Source organism: Staurois parvus, unplaced genomic scaffold (genome assembly GCF_062004578.1).
Source record: "Staurois parvus isolate SC_StPar_1 unplaced genomic scaffold, SC_StPar_1.0 ptg000404l, whole genome shotgun sequence".
In the NCBI taxonomy this organism is placed as follows: Eukaryota; Metazoa; Chordata; class Amphibia; order Anura; family Ranidae; genus Staurois; species Staurois parvus.
This window is the reverse complement of record NW_028318200.1, coordinates 2,576,500-2,598,585: the sequence shown is the minus strand read 5'-3', so window position 1 is coordinate 2,598,585 and position 22,086 is coordinate 2,576,500. Positions and strand designations below refer to the sequence as shown.

Below are 22,086 nucleotides of genomic sequence, written 5' to 3'. Positions count from 1 at the left end.
GGCTGTATATGTTTAATTTTTTTGGTAAATAAATTCCATGAATCCATTCACAATGTCATGCTCTTCCAGAGGTTTTTGTAAGATTATTGGGCAGTTTCTCTGCCTACAAGATATTATCACAGTTTGGTTTACTTTTGCAGTTCTCAAAACTGAATTTGACTCAGCGGAGATCACAGGCCTCTTCTTCACAGCAAAAATGTTATAACATGAACAGAGTTAAGAAAAACCTTAATCCTAACTTCTACAAACCTATGAATACAGAATCAACCCCTTCAGTGCTAAGTTTCAAGAAGTTCAGTGAATAGAATCGAAACAATATTTTTCTGATTGTTTGGAGTGGAATAGATCTGCACAAGAAGAAAGTGAAACTAAGTGTGAGGAGGAAGGGGCTGACAGTCTAAGTTTCTTAATATATATATATGTTTATTAGTTAAACATGGATGTTTGTTTAGGCAAATAACATATGCTGGAATGTTATTGTTTCAGATGAATAAATCTATTTAAATTGTTAATATTAAGGTAATGATTATTTTTCTCCTTCCTAAGTACAACAGAAAAGTTGTCCAAATATGAATGATTAACCTATTAAACTGGGGATAAAAAAACTAATATGAAAAGTTGTTATTCTAAAAATCTTCATCTACTTGCATATTAAAAGTTCTACCAGCAAGAATTAGTCTTTATGTAGAAAACTAGGATTTAAATCAGCTCCACCCTGAACTAAAGGCAAAACTATTTTTTCGTTTTGTATCAAGTGGAGTGCCACAACACTCCACTGTAAAAGAACGATTGGCAGTTTTTACTGCTTTCTGTGCCCCCATTAGGGAGATTCAGCTTCTCCATTTGTCTTGTTTACCATTATCATTCAAAGTGAAAGTGAAAGAAAATCCCAAATTTTGGATTGTCCCCAGAAAAGTAATCTTCCAATGGGGACACTAGTTCTGGTGACCTGGGGGACCCCAGGGAACGCTCGTCATTTACAGAGCTTTTTCACTTCCTGTTTTGGCTACGGGACAGGAAGTAAAAGAGAAATCTCCCCAATGGGACACAGATGGCAAAAAAAATAAATAAATAACCCACACGGGGTTTATAACCCTCCCTTATTCTTTCCAAAATGAAAAAAAAAAGTTTTTAAAGTGTTAAATCACCTTTACAGAACAAAAACAAAAAAAAGTGTAAAAACAAAATACCATACACCCTGCGCACTCATGTTCCCGCTGTACTTACAGGGATGCTGAGCTGTCAGTGCTCACACACTGACTCTGATTGGTCAGCACCATCACAGAACATCTTTCTAATGTGTCCTGGAAGTGCTACACAGAGAAGAGTGGGGGGGATTTTCAAATCCCCAGAGCGGCTGCAGGTGCAATGACAGCTCATCACCCATGGAGGTAAACACAGCAGGGACCAGGGGGTGGGGAGGGTGTATGGCGTTCATTCTTTACATTTGTTTTTTCCATAAAGGTGAGCTAACCCTTTAATTTCAGAAGCGTAGGTTGCACATACACCTGCACAGTGTCACTCCAGAATATAATGAAGGATCAGACATGACTGATTGCATTTGTATACCTCAGGCCCAGTGAGCATTCTTGTCATCCCCTTACCTGCTGATTCCTGTCCACCAGCTGATCTACAGAGCACAGCCAGAACACCAGCATACTTCTCATCAGCTCCCACGTGGCCTTACTTTTATAGGCTTCTTGTGTGTTGTCAAAGTTCATAGTGACAGCAGGGCAGGCTCTGCTCCCCACATCCTCACACCTCTCTATGTGATCTACCTGGGAGCCCACAGGCCACTTCTCCCCTGCCTCCTTGTTCTCAGCAGCCCCCTTCACCTGAGGGGCTGTCGCTGCTGAGGACCTCAGTCGTATGGCGACCCTGGCCTGGGTTCTGATGCTCAGAGCGAGCTTGATAGGAGTCATTCTACTGCACGCCATATGGGATGTCCAGAGCGGAGCGGTCCACGTGAAGGTGCCTGCAGATGATACTGGAAGGGAGGGACAGGGACCTCGCCTGCAATTGTAGCTGAGAGAGACGATAAGCTCTTCCTCTCAGCGCCACACACACCCCCGCCACGGGATTGGCTGCAGCCGGTGACGTCATTGACAGTGTAAACCGCACACCCTCGTGTGTTTCCCAAACACACTGCCAGGAAAGCCCTGTGATTCCAGTCACGGTGCCAGCAGAGCGCAGGGATGTAAAGAGATTCTACAGAACACCAGACCACAGTTATCAACCTTTATTACTTTGTGGAACGGATTTACCCCCCTTCCTGACCAGGCCATTGTTTGCCTTTATTTTATTATTATTATTATACAGGATTTATACAGCGCCAACAGTTTGCTCAGCACTTTACAAAATGAAAGTAGACATTACAGTTACAATATCAGAGGCGGACTGACCATTTGGAAACTCGGGCACTGCCTGAGGGCCCAGGGTCAGTAGGGGGCCCCATGAGATGCCCCTAATACCTTTTTCATAGGCTTTTTTGAGTTTGGGTAAGGACACAGGGGCCCCATGATCCCCTATTGCCCAGGGGCCCCATGAGTTGTCAGTCCGCCCCTGTACAATACAGTTTGGTAGAAGAGGAAACAGAGGGCCCTGCCCGTTAGAACTTACAATCTAGGAGGAAGGGTTGAGTGATACAAAAGGTAATAGCTGTGGGAGAGGGGATGAGCTGATGGAGGAAATAAATGGCGGTTTACTAGGTAGAAGCAGGATAGACTTCTTTAAAAAGAAAGGTTTTCAGGGATCGTCTAAAGGTGGATAGATTAGGAGACAGCCGGGCAGATTGGGGTAGAGAGTTCCATAGGATGGGAGAAGCTCGGGAGAGGTCCTGGAGGGATTGGCTGAGAGTTACTTTAATTGACAATTGCACGGTCATGCAACGCTGCACACAAATTAAATTTACCTTCTTTTTTTCCTACGGTTGGTGATGTAGCTGGGGGCAGAGTTGTGGATGGCTTTGTAAGTTAGTATTTTGAATTTTATTCGTTGACCGAGTGGAAGCCAGTGGAGGGATTGGCTGAGAGTTACTTTATTTGACAATTGCACGATCATGCAACGCTGCACACAAATTAAATTTACCTTCTTTTTTTCCTACGTATAGAGCTTTCTTTCGGTGGTATTTGATCGCCTTGCACTATAAACAAAAAAAAGATTTTGAGGAAAAAAACAATATTTTTGACTTGTTGCTATTAAACATGTCCAGTAAAAAAAATGTAAAAAAATCTAATTTCATCATAAATTGAGGGCAAAATGTATTCTGCTACATGTCTTTGCTAAAAAAATCAGAATACGTGTAAATTAATTGGTTCACGTGAAAGTTATAGCATTTACAAAAGGTGGTATATACAGTATATACTGGAATTTTTTTTTTTCTTTTACTAGTAATGGTGGCATTCAGCGACTTATAGCGGGATTGCGAAGGTCATTCTTCATCTGGGGGGAACTGACTTGGTGTCACTGACATCCCCAGTGTGTGCTTTCCACTGTAAGCACACTGCTTTGTATGGCTGTGCTATGCAGAGCCATACAAAGCAGTGTGCAGGAGCTGACAGGGGAAAGAACTGTATTGTTTACATCAGGGGTGGACTGACCATTTGGAAACTCGGTCATTGCCCGAGGGCCCGGGGTCAGTAGGGGGCCCCATGAGATGCCCCTGGTACCTTTTTCATGGGCTTTTTTGAGTTTGGGCAAGGACACAGGGGCCCCATGATCCCCTATTGCCCAGAGGCCCCATGAATTGTCAGTCCACCCCTGGTTTACATACAGTTCTCTCCACCCGTCAGTATTACTCGGAGATTACCGGGTGCTGATGAGTAATCACCAGCCGGGACCCAGTGATTGACAGCCCAGGCTGCAAATGGTGGCATGGGTAGGGCACGTGCACCCCTTACCCAGAACTGCAAAATCACGTATACAGGGGCGTATTTGCCGCGAGGCAAACAAGCCATTTGCCTAGGGCGGCACTTTTCACGGGGGCGGCACGGCGGCAGTGCCCCCCCCCCTTTCCCAGGGCTGCCATTGCTGAGGGTACAACAAGGAGGGTCACCCGGGCCAAGGGACCGGCTGCAGAGGAGAGTGGAGTGGTGGGCGGATCAGCAGTGAGCGGATCAGCAGTGAGCGATCGGAGCACATGAGGGGCGGGGCCCGCTGTCATTGTGCCGGGATGTGCAGGAAGGTGCCAGTGAAGGAGGAAGCAGAAGAGGACGAGGTCAGGGTGGAGGAGCCCGCCCGCTCTTTTGCCGCCAGAGAACCTGGGGTAGAAGGTGCTTCCCCACTCATTTCTCACTGTCCCCCGATTCTGCCCCCACCTGTTCCACTTCCCCCCTCCTGTCCCCCACATTGTCCCACTACCCCCCTTCTATCCCCACTGCCCCCCACCTCTCCCTCTGTGCTCCTCCTGTCCAGCTGCCCCTCACCTGTCCCTCTGCACTCCTTCTGTCCAGCTGCCCCTCACCTGTCCCTCTGCACTCCTCCTGTCCCATGCCCCCTGTCACGCTGCCCCCCATCTGTCCCTCTGGCTCCTCCTGTCCCACTGCCCCTCACCTGCCCCTCTGTGTTCCTCCTGCCCCACTGCCCCTCACCTGTCCCTTTGCATTCCTCCTGTCCCACTGCCCCGATCCTGTCCCTTTGCGCTCCTCCTGTCCCACTGCCCCGATCCTGTCCCATGCCCCCTGTCACGCTGCCCCCCACCTGTCCCTCTGCGCTCCTGCTGTCCCACTGCCCCTCACCTATCCTTCTGCGCTTCTCCTGTCCCACTGCGCTTCTCCTGTCCCGCTGCCCCGATCCTGTCCCATGCCCCCTGTCATGCTGCCCCCTACCTGCCCCTCTGCACTCCTCCTGTCCCACTGCCCCTCACCTGTCCCTTTGCGCTCATCCTGTCCTGCTGCCCCGATCCTGTCTCATGCTCCCTGTCATGCTGCCCCCCACCTGTCCCACTGCCCCTCACCTGTCTCTCTGCGCTCCTCCTGTCCCACTGCCCCTCACCTATTCTTCTGCGCTCCTCCTGTCCCTCTGTGCTCCTTCTCCTGTCCCACTGCCCCTCACCTGTCCCACTGCGTTCCTCCTGTCCCACTGCGCTACTCCTGTTCCGTTGCCCCGATCCTGTCCCATGCCCCTTGTCACGCTGCCCCCCACCTGTCCCTCTACGCTTCTCCTGTCCCACTTCCCCTCACCTGTTCCTCTGCACTCTTCCTGTCCCACTGCCCCTCACCTGTCCCTTTGCACTCCTCCTGTCCCGCTGCCCCGATACACCAATGATGGGGCACTATTCCTCCCACTGGTACCAATGATGGGGCACTGTTCCTCCCACTGATACCAATGATGGGGCACTATTCCTCCTACTGACACTAATGATGGGGCACTTCCTCCCACTGATACCAGTGATGGGACACTATTCCTCCCACTGACACCAATGATGGGGCACTATTCCTCCCACTGACACCAATGATGGGATACTATTCCTCCCACTGATGCCAATGATGGGACACTATTCCTCCTACTGATACCAATGATGGGACACTATTCTTCCCCCTGACACTAAAGATGGGGCACTTCCTCCCACTGATACCAATGATGGGGCACTATTCCTCCCCCTGACACCAATGATGGGGCACAATTCCTCCCACTGACACCAATGATGGGGCACTATTCCTCCCACTGACACCAATGATGGGGCACGATTCCTCCCACTGGCACCAATGATGGGGCACGATTCTTCCCACTGACAGTAATGATGGAGTACTATTCCTCCCACTGATACCAATGATGGGGCACTATTCCTCACACGGACACCAATGATGGGGTATTATTCTTCCCACTGACACCAATGATGGTGCCCCATGATGATCAGTGTACCCTGATTATCAGTGTAGCCCCATCAGTGCCACCTGTCAGTGTCCATCAATGCCAGCTGTCAGTGCTCATCAATGCCACCTGCCAGTGCCCATCAGTGCCACATCAATGCCACATATCAGTGCCTACCAGTGCACATCAATGCCACATATCAGTGCCCATCTGAGCTGCCTTTCAGTGCTACCTATCAATGTCAGTCAGTGTCACCTATTAGTGGTGCCAATCAGTGCCGCCTATCAGTGCCAGTCAATGTCGCCTATCAGTGCCCGTCAGTGCCGCCTAACAGTGCCAGCCAGTGCCGCCTATCAGTGCCAGTCAGTGCTGCCTATCAGTGCCACCTATCAGTGCCCATCGGTGATGCCTGTCAATGCCCATCAGTGCCTCCTACCAGTGCCTTCTCAACAGTGCCCATCAGTGCCACCTATCAATGCCCATCAGTGCCGCCTATCAGTGCCCATCACTGCAACCTCATTAGCGCACACCAGTGAAGGAGATAAATCACTTATTTACTACATTTTATAGCAGAAACTAAGAAAAAACATTTTTTTTCATTATTTTCAGTTGTTTTTGGTTTGTTTAGCAAAAAATAAAAAACCCCAGAGGTGATTAAATACCACCAAAAAAAAGCTCTATCTGTCACAAAAAAATGATAAAAAATTTCATATGAGTACAGTGTTGCAAGACCATGCAATTGTCATTCAAAGTGTGACAGCGCTGAAAGCTGAAAATTGACCTGGGCAGGAAGGGGGTATAAGTGCCCTATTAAGTACACAGATTCTGAGGCTGATTAAGGTGGTCATTAAATTCACCTAGAGCCTTATCTGCATTAAATTAGCCTCAGAACCTGTGTAATGAATATGTGGGTTTAAAGGGACGAGGTGGCAACCCTAAACAGCACAGGTATGTCATTCCTTCAGAGCGCATGCACCGGGTCTCAAAAAGAGGGAATCTCTCCTAAACACAGTGCACATTTATAAGGATATTCATTTTATCTACAGGTAAGCATTATTATAAGCTTACCTGTAGGTGAAAGTACAGTATATAAAAAGGGTTTACTACCACTTTAACCACTTGCTGAACAAATGACGGCTACAGCACGGTCATCCAGTTCTGGGAGGGAGTCATATGATGTCATCTCAGAAAAATGGGTCTCTGTGTGCCCGCTGTGGCACGCACCAGCTGCTCTCTGTGATCGCTGTGTCCGACACAGCTGATCACATGTCACGGTAAAGGGCCAATCACAGGGCTTACGATAGACCCCTCTCTCCTGAAAAATTATATAGAAGTGTCCAAAAGTCGAACAATAATGACTGCCCCCTTGACAGTTGGGGTGTAGGGGATAAGCAGTTGCACCTTCAGCGGAGTTCATTTTTGAAACTCGACGGTAGTAGTCTGACTGGATGATGTAGAAGTGGTCATCTTCACAGGCGAAGTAATGAAGATCAGCTGATCATGATGTAAAAACACTTGCCTGTTATCGGCAGTACTTTCCTCACGCTGTCACAGCCTGAAGAAAGTACTGCCGATAACCGGAAAATGTGATGATCAGTGTCCAGCAGTGCCACCCACCAGTGCCCAGCAGTGCCACCCACCAGTGCCCAGCAGTGCCACCCACCTGTGCCCATCAGTGCCTTGCAGTGCCACCCACCTGTGGCCAGCAGTGCCACCCATCAGTGTTGCCCATCAGTGCCGCCTATCAGTGCCCATCATTGCTGCATATCAGTGCAGCAGAATCAGTGCCACCTATCAGTGCCACCTCATCAGTGCCACCTCATCAGTGCCCATCAGTGCTGCCTATCAGTGCAGCCTCATCAAACAGGAGAAAACCTGTTTGCAAAATGTTATAATAGAAACAAAGAAAAACTTTTTTTTCAAATTTTTTGCTGTTTTTTTTTGTTTATAGAGCAAAAAATAAAACACCTGGTGGCAATTAAGTGCCACCAAAAGAAAGCTCTATTTGTGTGAAAAAAATGATAAAAATTTCATATGGGTACAATGTTGCATGACCGCACAATTGTAATTCAAAAGCTGAAAATTGGCCTGGGCAGGAAGGGGGTATAAGTGCCCAGTAGGCAAGTGGTTAATAAAATAATGATTTTTTTTCTAATACCTTTTATATTGTTTTATTATTTATTTTTGCCCCCTTGTAAATCAAACATTGGTTCACCTGCAGTGCAGGAACTGACCCTGGAGGCAAAAAAGACTCCCCTGCCATGCCTCTAATGCTCTAACCCAAGCTGTGAGGATTAGTGCATCAAAAATAATTGGTTTATCTCCAAATTTCTTTTATATTTATCACAACTTTTACCTTATTTTGGCCTTTTCAAAATAACAAATAGAATAAGTTAAAGGATAAGTTCAGCTTATGACAAAAAATAATGCACATTTTTTTGCAGATAAAAAATATGCATTTATTATTTTTGGTTGCGGGAGTCTGGAAAGCATTGCAACAGCAATCAGCAGATCGCTGGTGCCATGCAGATCTCCTGCAGACCTGTCTGTATTTCTGCTTGCCTATACAGGAAGTACAGGCAAACAGATATACTGACAGGATTAATCAATGAACTACCATGGCGCTCCACAGCTCCATGGTGGGTTCATTGAGAACTACAAGCCGAAGGCTGTCGGGGCTTGTAGTTCATTCATTCACAGAACTCTGTGAATGAATGGCTTGCCCATATGGGTGGAGCCCCGCACAGCCACGCTGATTTTAAAAACTGACAGATAATAGGAGGAACTTCTCCCTGCACTGCTGTCACAGGGAGAGGGGGAGGGGGCAGCAGCTGCAACATTGGGAACATGTTACATGTTCCACCCTAAAAACAGGTAGAACATGAAACATGCTCCCAAAGATGAATTTATCCTTTAACCACTTGCCCTCCAGAGGATTTGCCCCCCTTCCTGACCGGACAATTTTTTGCAATATGGTGCTGCTTTACTTTAACTGACAATTGCGTGGTCATGCAACGCTGTACATAAATTAAATTTGTCATTTTTCCCTACAAATAGAACTTTGTTTTGGAGGTATTTGAACGCCTGTGTGGTTTTTATTTTGTTGCGCTATAAACAAAAAAGACCGTCAATTAAAAAAAAAAAACAATATTTTTTACTTTTTGTTATAAAACATATCCAATAAAAATTTAAAAAATAAAATTTCTTCATAAATTTAGGGCAAAATGTATTCTGATACATGTTTTTGCTAAACAAAAACCCAAAACGTGTACATTAATTTGCTTACGTGAAAGTTATAGAGTCTACAAATGGCGGTATATATGCTGGAATTTTTATTTTTATCTTTTTAATACTAGTAATGACTAGACAGTACCGCTATAAGTCACTAGACCAGTGACTTATAGTGGTACTGCGAGACTACGGCGGGCATTCTGACACTGGGTGGGAACTGACTAACGGCCACTGACATTCCCAGTGACACTAATACAGTGATTAGTCCTGATAAAAGCACTGACACCGAACTAATGACACAAGGAAGGAAGGGGTTAACATCTATGTGCTGTGTGTGTTTTACTGTGTGCTGTGTTTTACTAGGTAGACATGCTGCTTTGTATTTCTCTTCTGTGCAGAGAGATACAAAACACCATGTCAAAGCTGACAGGAGAGAGACCTCTGTTGTTTAAACAAAACAGTTCTCCCCCCTGTCAGCCAGTGCACACTGCTTTGCATGGCTTTGCACAGCACAGCCATGCAAACCAGTGTGCTTACAGTGAAGCACTAACACACAGCCCCCTAGTAAAACAGCACATAGTTAACCCTTTGATCGCCTTACGTGTTAACCCCTTCCTGCCCAGTGCCATTAGTACAGTGTCATTGCTTTTTATTAGTACTGATCACTGTACTGGTGTCATTGGGGATGTCAGTGACACCAAGTCAGTTCCCTTCAGTGTCAGAACGCCTGTTTGCCGTCCCACAGTCCTGCTATAAGTCGCTGATCGCTGTCATTACTAGTAAAAAAAAAAGAAAGAAAAATCCCAGTATATATATTGCCATTTGTAAAAGCTATAACTTTCACAAAAACCAATTAATTTACACGTATTGGGATTTTTTTTTAGCAAAGATATGTAGCAGAATACATTTTGCTCTCAATTTATGATTTTTTACTGGACATGTTTAATAGCAAAAAGTCAAAAATATAGTTTTTTTTCTCAAAATTGTTGTTTTTTAATTTAATAGCGCAAAACATAAAAAAAACACACAGGTGATCAAATACCACCAAAAGAAAGCTCAATTCGTGGGAAAAAAGGGCCGTAAATTTCATTTGGGTGCAGCGTTGCATTACCGAGCAATTGTCAGTTAAAGTAACGCAGCACCATAACGCAAAAATGGCCTGGTCAGGGTTAATTCTCTGAACAGAGACAATCAAGCTTTCCTTCTGGAGTGGATGGAAAGGTGTAATATTAATTTTGTACAGGTTAGTGGTAAGAAGAAATATGGTGGACCTCCTGCAGACTGGATTGGAGAAGCTTCTCTACTTGGGACAGAAATATCAACAATCTCCCCCAAGAAATCTATGAAGATAAATTAATTCCACTTTTTCTTATGATGACTTTTCTAGTGGACAGATTATACAAGTGAAAGGCAAACACCTGAGAGGCAGCAGGTGTAATGTACTTTGTACATTCAGGGGTATGGGCTTGTTGCCGGGCTGTCTAAGGTGGGGTTCCGGCTGCCCTGGGTGCCTGGCTGTTGATTAGCTTACTGTTAATTAGATCACTGTCAGCTCCTAGCTGTTAATTAGATTACTGTTTGATTAGATCACTTAGATGTTCATTAGATGTACTGATGATATTACTGTTTAAAGGTTGAAATGTTTAGGATCATGTAATCAAGCTCTTGTCTGATTCTGTCTGGGTATATTTTCAATAAAGAGAGTTCCAGCTGTACCTAAGCTAGTACAGTCTAGACCTTGGGTGCAATGCCCAGCTATAATACCTTGGTCCTGTGTCCTAGCGGCAAGGAAGCAGTTCTCTGACGGAAGCAGGCAGGCTTTTATTGGCAGAAGGACTTGCACTGTCTCTTCTGCAGTAAAATACCCCTATCTACCTGCTCGCTGTCTTCTCTGGCACTGTGAACTGAGATTCACATGCACAGCTTAGAATACAGTGGCAGGCTGGTCTCTGAGTGCTGGGATGATGCGCAGGAGGGGCATCACACCGCAGAAGGGACATCACTTCACATGCGCAGGAGGCACATCACACCCTGCCAGCCAATGAAGAGGCCCGAGGACCAGCACACAAAAGAAAATGCCAATGTCTGCGAAGAACTGTTGGACAGGTAAGCATTCACCCCTTTATTTCTGCTTTAAATAATACATTTTATATAGAGGTCTATACTTCAGGCCAAAAAGAATTGAGGAAGAAAGAGGGACAGAGTGACAGTCCCTCCAAATGTGGGACAGTTGCTATGACAATGCATCTTAAAGTCAAATTTTAGTCAGAAAATTAAGTGAGTTGATAGAACCATAGAAGAGTAACAGCAGAAAACAACCAAGTGGTCCATCGAGTCTGCCCTATTTTTGTACATATACAAGATAGATAGATAGATAGATAGATAGATAGATAGATAGATAGATAGATAGATTAGATGTGTTTTATGTATTTATTTTTTTCTCTTTTGCCTGAGTAAAGATTTATGTTTGTCCCAAGCATGCTTGAATCCATTTCAGTTACTGTTAACTGACTCACTACCTCTGCTGGAAGCCAATATCAAGCATCACCTACTCCAGTGTTTCTCGACCTTTTTCTAGTCAAGTCACCCTTTAAAATTATGGACAGTCCTGAGGCAACCCATTCTAAAATGTGAAAACTGTTCTAATAGTTTTATATAACGCAGCAACATCCACACATGTAGGAAACCCAACATTAGAGGTGATTTATTCTTCCAAAGCAAATACACTTTTGCACACTGGTACTGACTAGTATTCGAGTGTTTCTCTTCTCCCTCACAAAGCTAATGTGAACCCAGCACTGATGGAAATGGGCAGAGGAGGGTCAAACTGGGATGCTGTGCAGGCAGCTGACATCCTCTTTATCAACTGATGATGTAATTGGTTATCAGGACGCTGACGGCTAAAAGTTCGTAATGGTGCACAATGAAAACCTGTGGCTTTGTTTAACTAAAAAGCAGGCTTGTTCCACCCGTTAGCTTGTATACAAATTTTGGACAATGTTTAGACATTTTGCCAAGGCGCCCCTGAAGAAACCTCAAGGCACCCTAGGGTGCCTGGGCACCCTGGTTGAGAAAGGCTGAACTACTTTTTTGATAGAATACTTTCTAAGATTTTTGAAATTTCCTCCTGATAGTTTTTCAACTCTTTGATAATGCGAATCAGTATCAAGAAAAACCTATTCTCATTAGATAGAACCTCAGGTAGAAGAAAGAATCAGAAGACCCTGGCAACCTATAACCTGAAAATTTCACCTGGATCTGTCATGCATCCAGGAATCCAGATAATCCTGATTCACAGACAGTACTTTCTCTGCACAGTAAACATATTTGGTGTATTTGCTAGCTGCATGTTTATTGATTTTTGTTACTGCTGATAGAAGAAAGATTTTATGTTTAAGTCTTCACTAACCCATTAGTTGCTAATTAGTTAGTGGTTTGGTGGCAGCAAAGTGCATGAGCAGATGCCCATGACAGAAAATGTTGCTCTAGCATTACTGGTCTGTGGGCTGGTAAACTTTCAGGAATGTTTCAATTGTTCACACGACTCTCAGTTTATTTATTGCAATGCGTATCCCCATCTCAGAACCCCTCTGGATTAGAATAGACCACAGAAGCATTTTGACACAGAATGTGGCTTCAACAAGAATGGTCAAATGTTTGTATCTGACAGTTCTTTGTTTACCATAAACTAGGAACACATTTAATATCTTCTTTGTGGGACAGTATGACTGACAGAGTGGCTGGGAATTTTGTGTTTTGTACCATAGAATTATCCCTCCCATTGTGTACCTGCCTAACTGGTTTTAAAGTTGTAATGATGGCATTTTTTTTTAATAGGAAGACGCCCTTATCCCCAATGCCTATGTGTAGCTATAATTCATATACTAGAACATGATGTGATCAGTCAAGAAGACAGCACAATATTGTCATATTTGAACTGGGTGTCTCTTCTCATGGCTCAAACAAGCAGAAAATTATTTATATAGCAGTACCATGCACCTATGAAAGTGATAGACTTACCAATTAGATCCATAAGCTATGTCTGTATAAAACAAACCGCATAGCTTCCTTTTTTAAATTTTTTTACATGTGCTAACATCATCAAGTGATCGAAGGAACAGATATGTTTATTATGAAAAAAAGGAAGCTATGCCCTCCAGCAGTGTCTTATCCTGTAATAACTTGTTCTATCTGTATATAAAATTGCAAATGTATGGATTGCACAACCCATCCGGTGAATGATATTCAGAAACAGGCACATGTGTGTTTTATCATAAGTAATAGTGTGACTGTATATACTGCACTAACATGAGGCATATACTTGAGATAACACCTTTTGAAGATATGTTAAATACATGATAAAGAAATCAAGATCAATAATAAAACTATCAGTCCTACCCCTTACATCAGGGTACTAGGTTTAATCCTAGACTCTAAACTGTCCTTTCAGCCCCAAATCCAATCACTGTCAAAAACTTGTAGAAATCACCTCTGTAATATCTATTTGTAGACTTCACTTCCATAACATCTCTAAAATGAAACCACTAAGCTAATTATCCAATCCCTTGTTATCTCTCCCCTTGACCATTACAAATCCCTTCGCATCGGCATATTTCTCCACTTCTCCCTTTTCAGTCTATCATGAATGCTGCTTCCAGACTCAAAATACTAACAATAAACAAAGACATTCACAACACTGTCTTGAGCTACATCACCAATCTTGTCTTCAAATATCACCCAAACTGTCCTCTCTGCTCCTCCCAAGACCTACTACTCTCTAGCTCCCTTATCTCCTCCTCTCATGCTCGTCTCCAGGACTTCTCCAGAGCCTCTCCTATCCTCTAGAACGCTCTACCTCAATCCGTCCGGCTATCTCCTACTCTGGCCACTTTTAGGCAATCCCTGAAAACTCATCTCTTCAGGGAAGCCTATCAAGCCTCCAACTAAAAAATAAACTTAACTCTTCCATCAGCTCATCTCCCACATTATTACCTTTTGTACCACTTGCCCTATTTCTATCACTCCCTATTAGATTGTAAGCTCTCATGAGCAAGGCCCTCCTAACCCTCTTGTATTTTATTGAACTGTAACTGTACTATCTCTATGTAGATGGTAAAGCGATGGTGCTGTATAAATCCTGTATAATAATAATAATAATAATAATAATGTTTTAATTCAAACATAAGAATATATGCATGGCGAATTCTCCCACAACTGGTGACATTAGTGCTTGTGACTGCACAACCAGCTGGCCTGCAAGTGAATGTTCAAAACGAATGTGTGTCCATCAGGCACATATGGAGTAAAGAGATGTACTACATACCAATAGTTATAAAAGAAGCTGAGTGGGCCCCTCATGTAGTAGACCTTCAGCAGTGTTCCATGTTGGTGTTATGCAGTGCCCCCACCTATAATATGGTAATTTAAGGGGACAACTGTGCATCTAGTGTGTTGTGTCCCTGGCAATATAGCTTTCTTTTGAATATGCAATCACCCACCTAATCTCCTGCTGATATTTCGAAGACATACGTAATGCAGTTTCCAGATTTAAAATGTCCATACCTCTATCACTCCTCTATACACCATCAAGGTCTAATTGTTATATTTGAACGTTTTATATCTATCTAGCTTTATGTTCATAAGGCACAATGCACAAAAGCTAATGCAGACAGTGCAATGTGCAGCAATGAGATGTCTGCTTGTACATGCCACCCATTCAAGAATTTTTTCTTCTTTTAATTACTGAAAAGTTGTGTTTCCATTTGATTTTGTTAGAAGAGCTTTAAAATATTTTCCTCTATAAATGTCAGTTATGTAATGTTTGTGTATATTTATTCATTTAGCTTAGAGAAGCATATAGCATATGTTGGCAATAAAATAAACCAGAGAAGATTTACTCATCTGAAAAATTATCTATTGGTACGCAGGATGAGACCATAAAAAGTTGTATTTATTTTTTGTAGCCTAGATTCATTAGCTGAGACTAGCCTAAGCACATAGTGAAAGGAATCCAGCTAGAGCCATCAGCACCCACCCCCTGCAAATAATTTCCTAAAAAGAAGTGGCAGGGTAGTGAATCTGCAATCCTCATATACAGTATGTACCCCACCCTTAACACTCTGAGTCTATTTACCCAAAACAAGACGACTTGCAAAACCAATAAATGCACTAAAATGCATGCTATCTGCATACACCAAAACAGATGAAATATAAAAAGTTAAAAAAAAAAAGTCTAACCATAAAAGTTGCAATAGCCAATAAGTTAATAAACAATGCAACATAGCATGCCATATGTGTTTAATATAATTAGGAATATATCCAAAAGCTGAATGAAAGCAAAATTAAAAAGTAGACTGTGACAGACCCAACTGGGGCAGGGGCTTTTGGAGGGGAATAGAGCCCCGCTTGGGTCTGTCACATAGACAACAATCCCCCCACAAAAATTATTGTCATTCGGCTATATTCCAAACTGTCTGTTGAGTATTGGACACCTGTATTTTGCTTGGGTCATCTTGTAACAATTACATTCTAAGAAGAAGCTATTTTGGGAATGAACATTTGCACCAGAAACATAGTTTCATGCTTATACCGCAGAAAACCTGTGATCTCTTTAAATGTTTCCTGGTTCCATGTATATTGATATTGATTTTCCAGTTCCTGCAGGATGTTCTTCCGTTCCAAGTTCTACTATTTTCCTAATTGGTTCACATCATCACCCTCAGGTGTAAGAACTCTTCTGAAAACAACAAACACTCTAATGTAGTAGTCAGGGGCATATTTACCACAAGGCAAACAAGGCACTTGCCAAGGGCGACATTTTTCAGGGGGGCAGCACCTCTCCCCAGAAGAAGGGATGAAAGAAGGGACATGTGTTCCATGGGAACCAAGTGGGATCTGAGAGAGGCTGTGGGCTGCTTATTGATGTAAGAGAGCCTGACTCTCATTCCCGTTAATGTCCGGAGATGAAGATGAGTGTCTTTCTCTCTATCAGCAGGGGGGGTCGTGGAAGACTCTCTCAGGTAGGGTGCAGGGGTGTTGTTGGTCAATGTCAGGCTTTCTCCACAAGAGGGACAAGGGGGGGGAGGGGTGTTGATCGGTGTCCGTGGGGGCGGATTATTTTTTTGTTACCTAGGGCAGCACAAAACCTAAATACACCAATGGTAGTAGTGCTACACTCACTACTTCTATGTCTATTTTATGGACCAAGTTTGTTTTTTTTGGTGGGTGAAGCATCTTTCAAGTTGGGGGAAGATGTCAAATGGGATATAAAGTCTTTCTACATATTAGGAGATTGTTCTGTGACTGGGTTGTTATGTAAAAGTCTCTCCCTGTTTACATCTAGGTGCATAGTGATATTTACATGTCCTTTCAAATCCATAAAGTTACCTCCAACATGGGTACCTTAATGTGTCTTTCTGGTATTGTGTACTCATCTAACAAAGTCATGTAACAGGTAGTAAACTACTGCAAATTAAGAAACCATGGCTAGGCCACCTTTATAATCCTTGCAAAAGAAAAACGAATGCCAGGGACATTGTGTATTTGAGACTTCTGGTTCTGACCAGCTCAGTAGATTGTTTAAAAAAGAGCCTGGATTCTTTCCCAAATGCACATAGTATAACTGGATACTAATATTTATTGGTAAAGTTAATCCAGAGAATATCTGATTGCCTCCTGGAGGATCAGGAAGGATTTTTTCCCCCAGGTGGAGCAAAGTGGATCATGCTTTATTGTGTTTTTTGCCTTCCTCTGGATCAACTGTGGGTATAGGATAGTGTATATGGAGGATTTCTATTTGTGTATGTCTTTTTTTTCTGTTGGTTGAACTGGATGTATTTGGTGTCTTTTTTCAATCAGATGAACTAATGAACCATGTAACATTCTGCAGGATCTTTGTGAACAGAAAACACTGACTTCAGGAATCACGGACTTCACATACCATTCAGCAGCATATGTATGTCTCTCTCATGCTTTGTTTTTGTTTTGCAGACTATTTTTATTGTACAATATGGCAATACATCCCTAGGGTATGCCAAAAAGCATCTCCCTAATACTCTTCCTGGTTGTATATACAGACTTCTTCAATATTGAATATGTAGCTTTATTGTTGAATTTAAAATTAGTATTTAAATGGTCATCCTTTTTTTTTACTGAAATGACAACTATGTGGCTACTTAGTTTGCAAAAAAGGGACTGCTACAATATTGGTGATAGGGACAAAATATCTAGCATGCTTACCCAAAGAACTATCAATCCTAACCATTTTTCCAGAAATGAATAACAATAATACAGACACTTTATTCTCTCTTTTAAATAAGTGATTAGTCAAATGCTATGACAAGAAACTAAACTCATACAAGTTAATTTTTAATTCAATGCATCCTTTCAAAATTGTTTATGTATACCAACTTGTGCTACTGTAAGTGGATATTACACATGCCTAAATAGTTCAGCCAGGTCTAAAACTTCAGTTTAGAAACACTTGGGTTTGATGGCCGGCTATAGTTTTAAAGTGCATCATATCAGGAGACACTGGAGAAACCTAACATTTACAGTTCTAAGGAAAGACAGGAAAGGGGGACCATGATAAAAACTTTTAAAGGGTCTGAATAAAGTTCAGAAGGGTAATTTTTCAATATGAAGCTAAGATCAAGAACGCTGGCTCGTGACCTGAGAATAGCAGGAGGAAAGTTCTTTTTTTGTTTTGGGTCGAGTGGTGAGGGGTTAAACCTCCTGTAAGATTTTTATTGCTGTCCCTGTTCCTGTGAGGCAGAGTCACTCCTTCATTTCCTGGTGAATTTTGAACAGAACAGCCATAAAAAGGGATATCTTTCGGTCTGGGGGGTTCCTAACATATCTAAGTACTATGCGGTGGCAGATCTCCCCATTTGCTATGCTTCATGTGATCTTGGATGTCCCCCTTTGGGTTTTGCTTGAAATGTTCACCTGTGACCCCTCCTCACTGCAAGCTTTGCTCTGGCTCCCCATAAACTACGCCCCCTCTCTTTGAGTCCTATGATGTTACATAGCCTGCAGATCTGGGACTCGAGTTTGCTATACAGGTAACCTGATGTCTCCCTTTCTACTGTTGCTTCTTATCACTCACAACCCCCTCTTCCCTTCAGGTCTGGAGGAGCCTCAGGTATTCTCTTGGAGGCTTTCCCATGGCTTCACACAGGTCCAAATATTTATTTCTTCTCTCTCTCCCATTCTAAATTTCTTAAGGTCTGGGAACCTTGGATCTCATATGAGTTTTCGTAACTGAAATTTACATTCCTAGGCCTTGTCTGACTACTCCCTCCAGAGACCCAGAATCCGAATTCCCCCTATTTTCTTTCTTCTCTTGACTATTTTCCTTTTTCCTTTCTTTCCTCTTCCTTCGTTTAGTCTTCTCTAGTTTCTGCTCTTGCAGTTACTGGTGGGTGAGGAAAACTTCCCCTTTGGTGCCTGCAAATTCATTTTGGGACATGGCTTTACAACAATTTCAGTTTATTAGTATCATCCCGCTGTTTTAGTATCCTTCTATTTAGATATCCTTTACTGTAACTGTTATTGATCAGTCTGTATTGGTTGTTTATTACTCAGCCCCTGAGTGTGTGAATCATATGCTTATTTTTAATGTTTCAAGTCTATTGTCAAACCCAATAAACATATTGAAATAAAAAAGGCCAATCTTACAACAGGGACATCTGCTCCAGCAGCAGCTGTCTAAGGGGGGATTTTCCTTACTTTTCATCGTATTTTCAGGAAAGGAAGTCGATGGAAATCTCCCCAGTAGCACACAGATGGTAGAAAAAAACTGAGAGGGGTTTGAATAATTTCCTATGCCATAAAAACTGAAAAAAAAAGTTTGGGCTTTTAGATGTACTTCTTTTTTGTTTTGAACATAAGATAAACTAAAAAGCTATTTTATGTTTGCTGATTCAGTGCCTATAACATGAATGTTTAACTTGGATTTATTGTAGTTTTGGTTAAAACTTTGGATAACACTATAGAGTTATAGTGTTACTTTAGATAACATGATAACACTATAAATCACTATACACTATAAAAGTGATGAGTGATGCTTAATTGACAGTGTTCTGAAAACACACTTTTATAATTCTCTAACTAGATGGCAAAGATATTTTTACCATCCCAGCATGTCCTCTTCATGTTCATTCCTGACCGCAAAGTATACCTGCAGGTGCACTGCACAGATTAATTCAAGTAGAACTCCCTGCTTCACCATTAAGATCCCTATACTACTGGGTCCCCACAAGTCAGGTGCAATGCTTTGGCCAATCATAGCACACTTGCACAGAGCTAGCGGTGATGTCACCACTAGCTCTGCTCAATTGTTTACATCTGACCGGCAAATGTCAGATGTGGCGAGTCCTCGGTGGGTATAGAAGGGTCTGCGGGTGGCGTTTTTTTTTTTATTTCAGCATCATCCTGACAACACTGGATGCCGTGATTGATGATGGATTACATCGATGTGTTTTTTTTGCAAAGCAGGACTTGTCAAAGACTGTCTACTGTCATTTTTTAAACTATACTTTTTTTTTTTTTGTGACCCCCATTACCATGTACATTACCATGTATTACCATGTACCCCATACTCATTCACATAGTGGGGCCAGGATCTGCGGGTCCCCTTGTTAAAGGGGGCTACAAGGTTCCGATAAGCTCCCTGACTGCAGACCCCACAATCACAGACCAGAATTATGGGGAAGAGCCCCATGTCCCCATCAACATGGGGACAAGGTGCTTTGGGGAGGGAACCCCCCTGCCCCAATACGACCCACCATGTTAAGGGCATGTGGCCTGGTATAGTTCAGGAGGGGGGTGCTTGCTCGCCCCCCCCCCCCCCTTTCCTGACTTTCCAGGCTGCATGCTCGGATACGAGTCCGGTATTGATTTGGGGGGAACCCCATGACATTTAAAAAAAAATTAACATGAGGGGTTCCCCTCAAAATCCATACCAGACCCAAAGGGCTTGGTATGAATGGGGGAAGGACCCTTTGCTGTTTTTCTGCTAAATTTTTAATTGCCAGCAATTCTTTTTATATTCAACTGTCAGTGGAGAAACCCACTGACAGCTGAAACATTACCGCATGTTTCCACTACTAAAATACCACATGACTTAATAACTTATGCGGTATTTTAGTAGCATTTTTTTTGGAATGCCATCTTGTTTTTGGAAAAATGCTGTACGGTATCTTAGTGAATACCCGGATGCAGTAAGATACCGCTTAGTGACTTGTCCCCTGAGTTTGAACCTTCACTAGGTTCGAATGTTCGACAGTGTACCGAACATCACAATTTACCATTTTTAAACCAAACACAAGAAATGCATTGATAAAAGTTTTATTATTTTTGATGCTGCCTTATCACAATGGTTGCCGTTTTCTCTTTGCTAATTAAAAATTGCAGTTTATACTTCCTTACTCCTTTTCTGGATTGCCAACACCATGCCTAAAAGGGAAACCCAAGCCTTTATTGTCTATAACTCAGGAACTCTGCATATCAGGGATTTCCATACTAGAAACAAGACTGTATTTGGTCCGTGGATTTATTCAGGGCGCTGCTAGTTTTTACTTTTGCACTTATGTGCCTATTGCATTAATGGTGTTGAAAGAACCATTCTGCACGTCAAGCTGTCACAGCTGGGTGCTCACACTGAAGACGCCGGGGCCGGGGAGAGAAGATGGCCGGTGAGGACACGGCTGGACCGAGGGACAGGTAAGTGACTGTATTTTAAAAGTCAGCAGCTACAGTTTTTGCAGCTGCTGACTTTTATTTTTTTTTTCAGCTGGAACTCCGCTTTAAGGACTGGTCACTGTCTCCTGGATACAAGACTGAATGGAAAATGTGTGTTTCCTGGCTGTGCAGGACTATAAGGGGACCCAAATCTCTTGCAACACCTAAGGGAGTAGTGCTACATCATAATAAAAGTATAGAATCAAAGCTCTTAAATGTATATTTCTTTATATTATTTAAAAGCAGTTGCTTACAAATATTTTCATATACTTTAATTGGTTGTGTCACCAAGACCTGGTTGGGTGTCCTGTTATAAGATGTGCAGGGCTTCAAGCCAGTACCTGTTATCACAAATAATATACAGGATAAAACTATGTTTTAATGCAAAAAATAACCCAATAGTACTTTAAAAGGTACTATGTGTTAATTTTTTCTAGCAATGTCAACCCACCAGAACAAAACCATGACCTCAGCTTTCATAATTTGCATATTTACGAAGGCCATACACTATAGTTTGGATGTACTCCACCTAGTTACAAACACCCTATTCTGCATACTGCTTAGTATTGTCATATTTCAAATTCCTACATTTTTAACATTGTGTGCAACATCAATTTTATTTTACACATTTATACTGTACATGAAAAACCCACTCCCTTCATTTAATTGATCTAACCTTCTTTTCAATGACGCACAAAATGTTATGAATTATTTTATGGTATGACATGACACATTCCCACTGGGAACAAATTGGGCATTGAATCATTATAGAGCATTCGGGGGCTTCAGAGAGTCAATAAACATAGGTATGGATTTGGTGGGGGAATTGAAGGGTAGTGTTGGAGAGGCTAAAAGTAGTTTTAGCAAATGCATGGGTATACAGTTGATCTGGGGGGTTAGGTAGGAGAGCTTGACCAATTCTGATTGTCTGAAATTGGATAATTTCCAGAGGGAGGTGTGGATTTTGGAGCATTTGGTGGGGCTGTACCTTAAAATGGTATTAAACTCAAAAACAAAAATGTAATATATTGCAGCTTACTAATTATTTTTTTTTAAGGCTTTTTGTCTTTTTTTTTACCTGGTGATCTGGCCAGCAAAACACCTCCTGTATTAGAGTGCCTCCACTCTGGATGAAGGAGCACAGGGGGCACAGCAGACAGCAGCATTGCCAGTTTGGGGGAGGGTAGTGTTAAATGTATTAGCAGATTTAAATCCAATAACAAACTGAAGCCATACTCCAGCTCACATTTTATAATCAGTTATAGCAAACAGTTGTTTTTATTTTGGGATAAAAGTTTTACA

At 42.6% G+C, this 22,086-nt stretch overlaps 1 protein-coding gene across 1 annotated transcript in view; it reads right to left on the bottom strand.

Annotated features, from left to right (window-relative positions):
- Nucleotides 1-2,030, bottom strand: part of PRODH (proline dehydrogenase 1) — a 192,785-nt gene extending 190,755 nt beyond the window's left edge. The window contains exon 1 of the mRNA XM_089686659.1: nt 1,605-2,030. Within this exon, the coding sequence (XP_089542785.1) occupies nt 1,605-1,937 (333 nt within the window). The 5' untranslated portion in view covers nt 1,938-2,030. The remainder of the gene's footprint in view (nt 1-1,604) is intronic.
- Nucleotides 2,031-22,086: the final 20,056 nt, after the last annotated feature.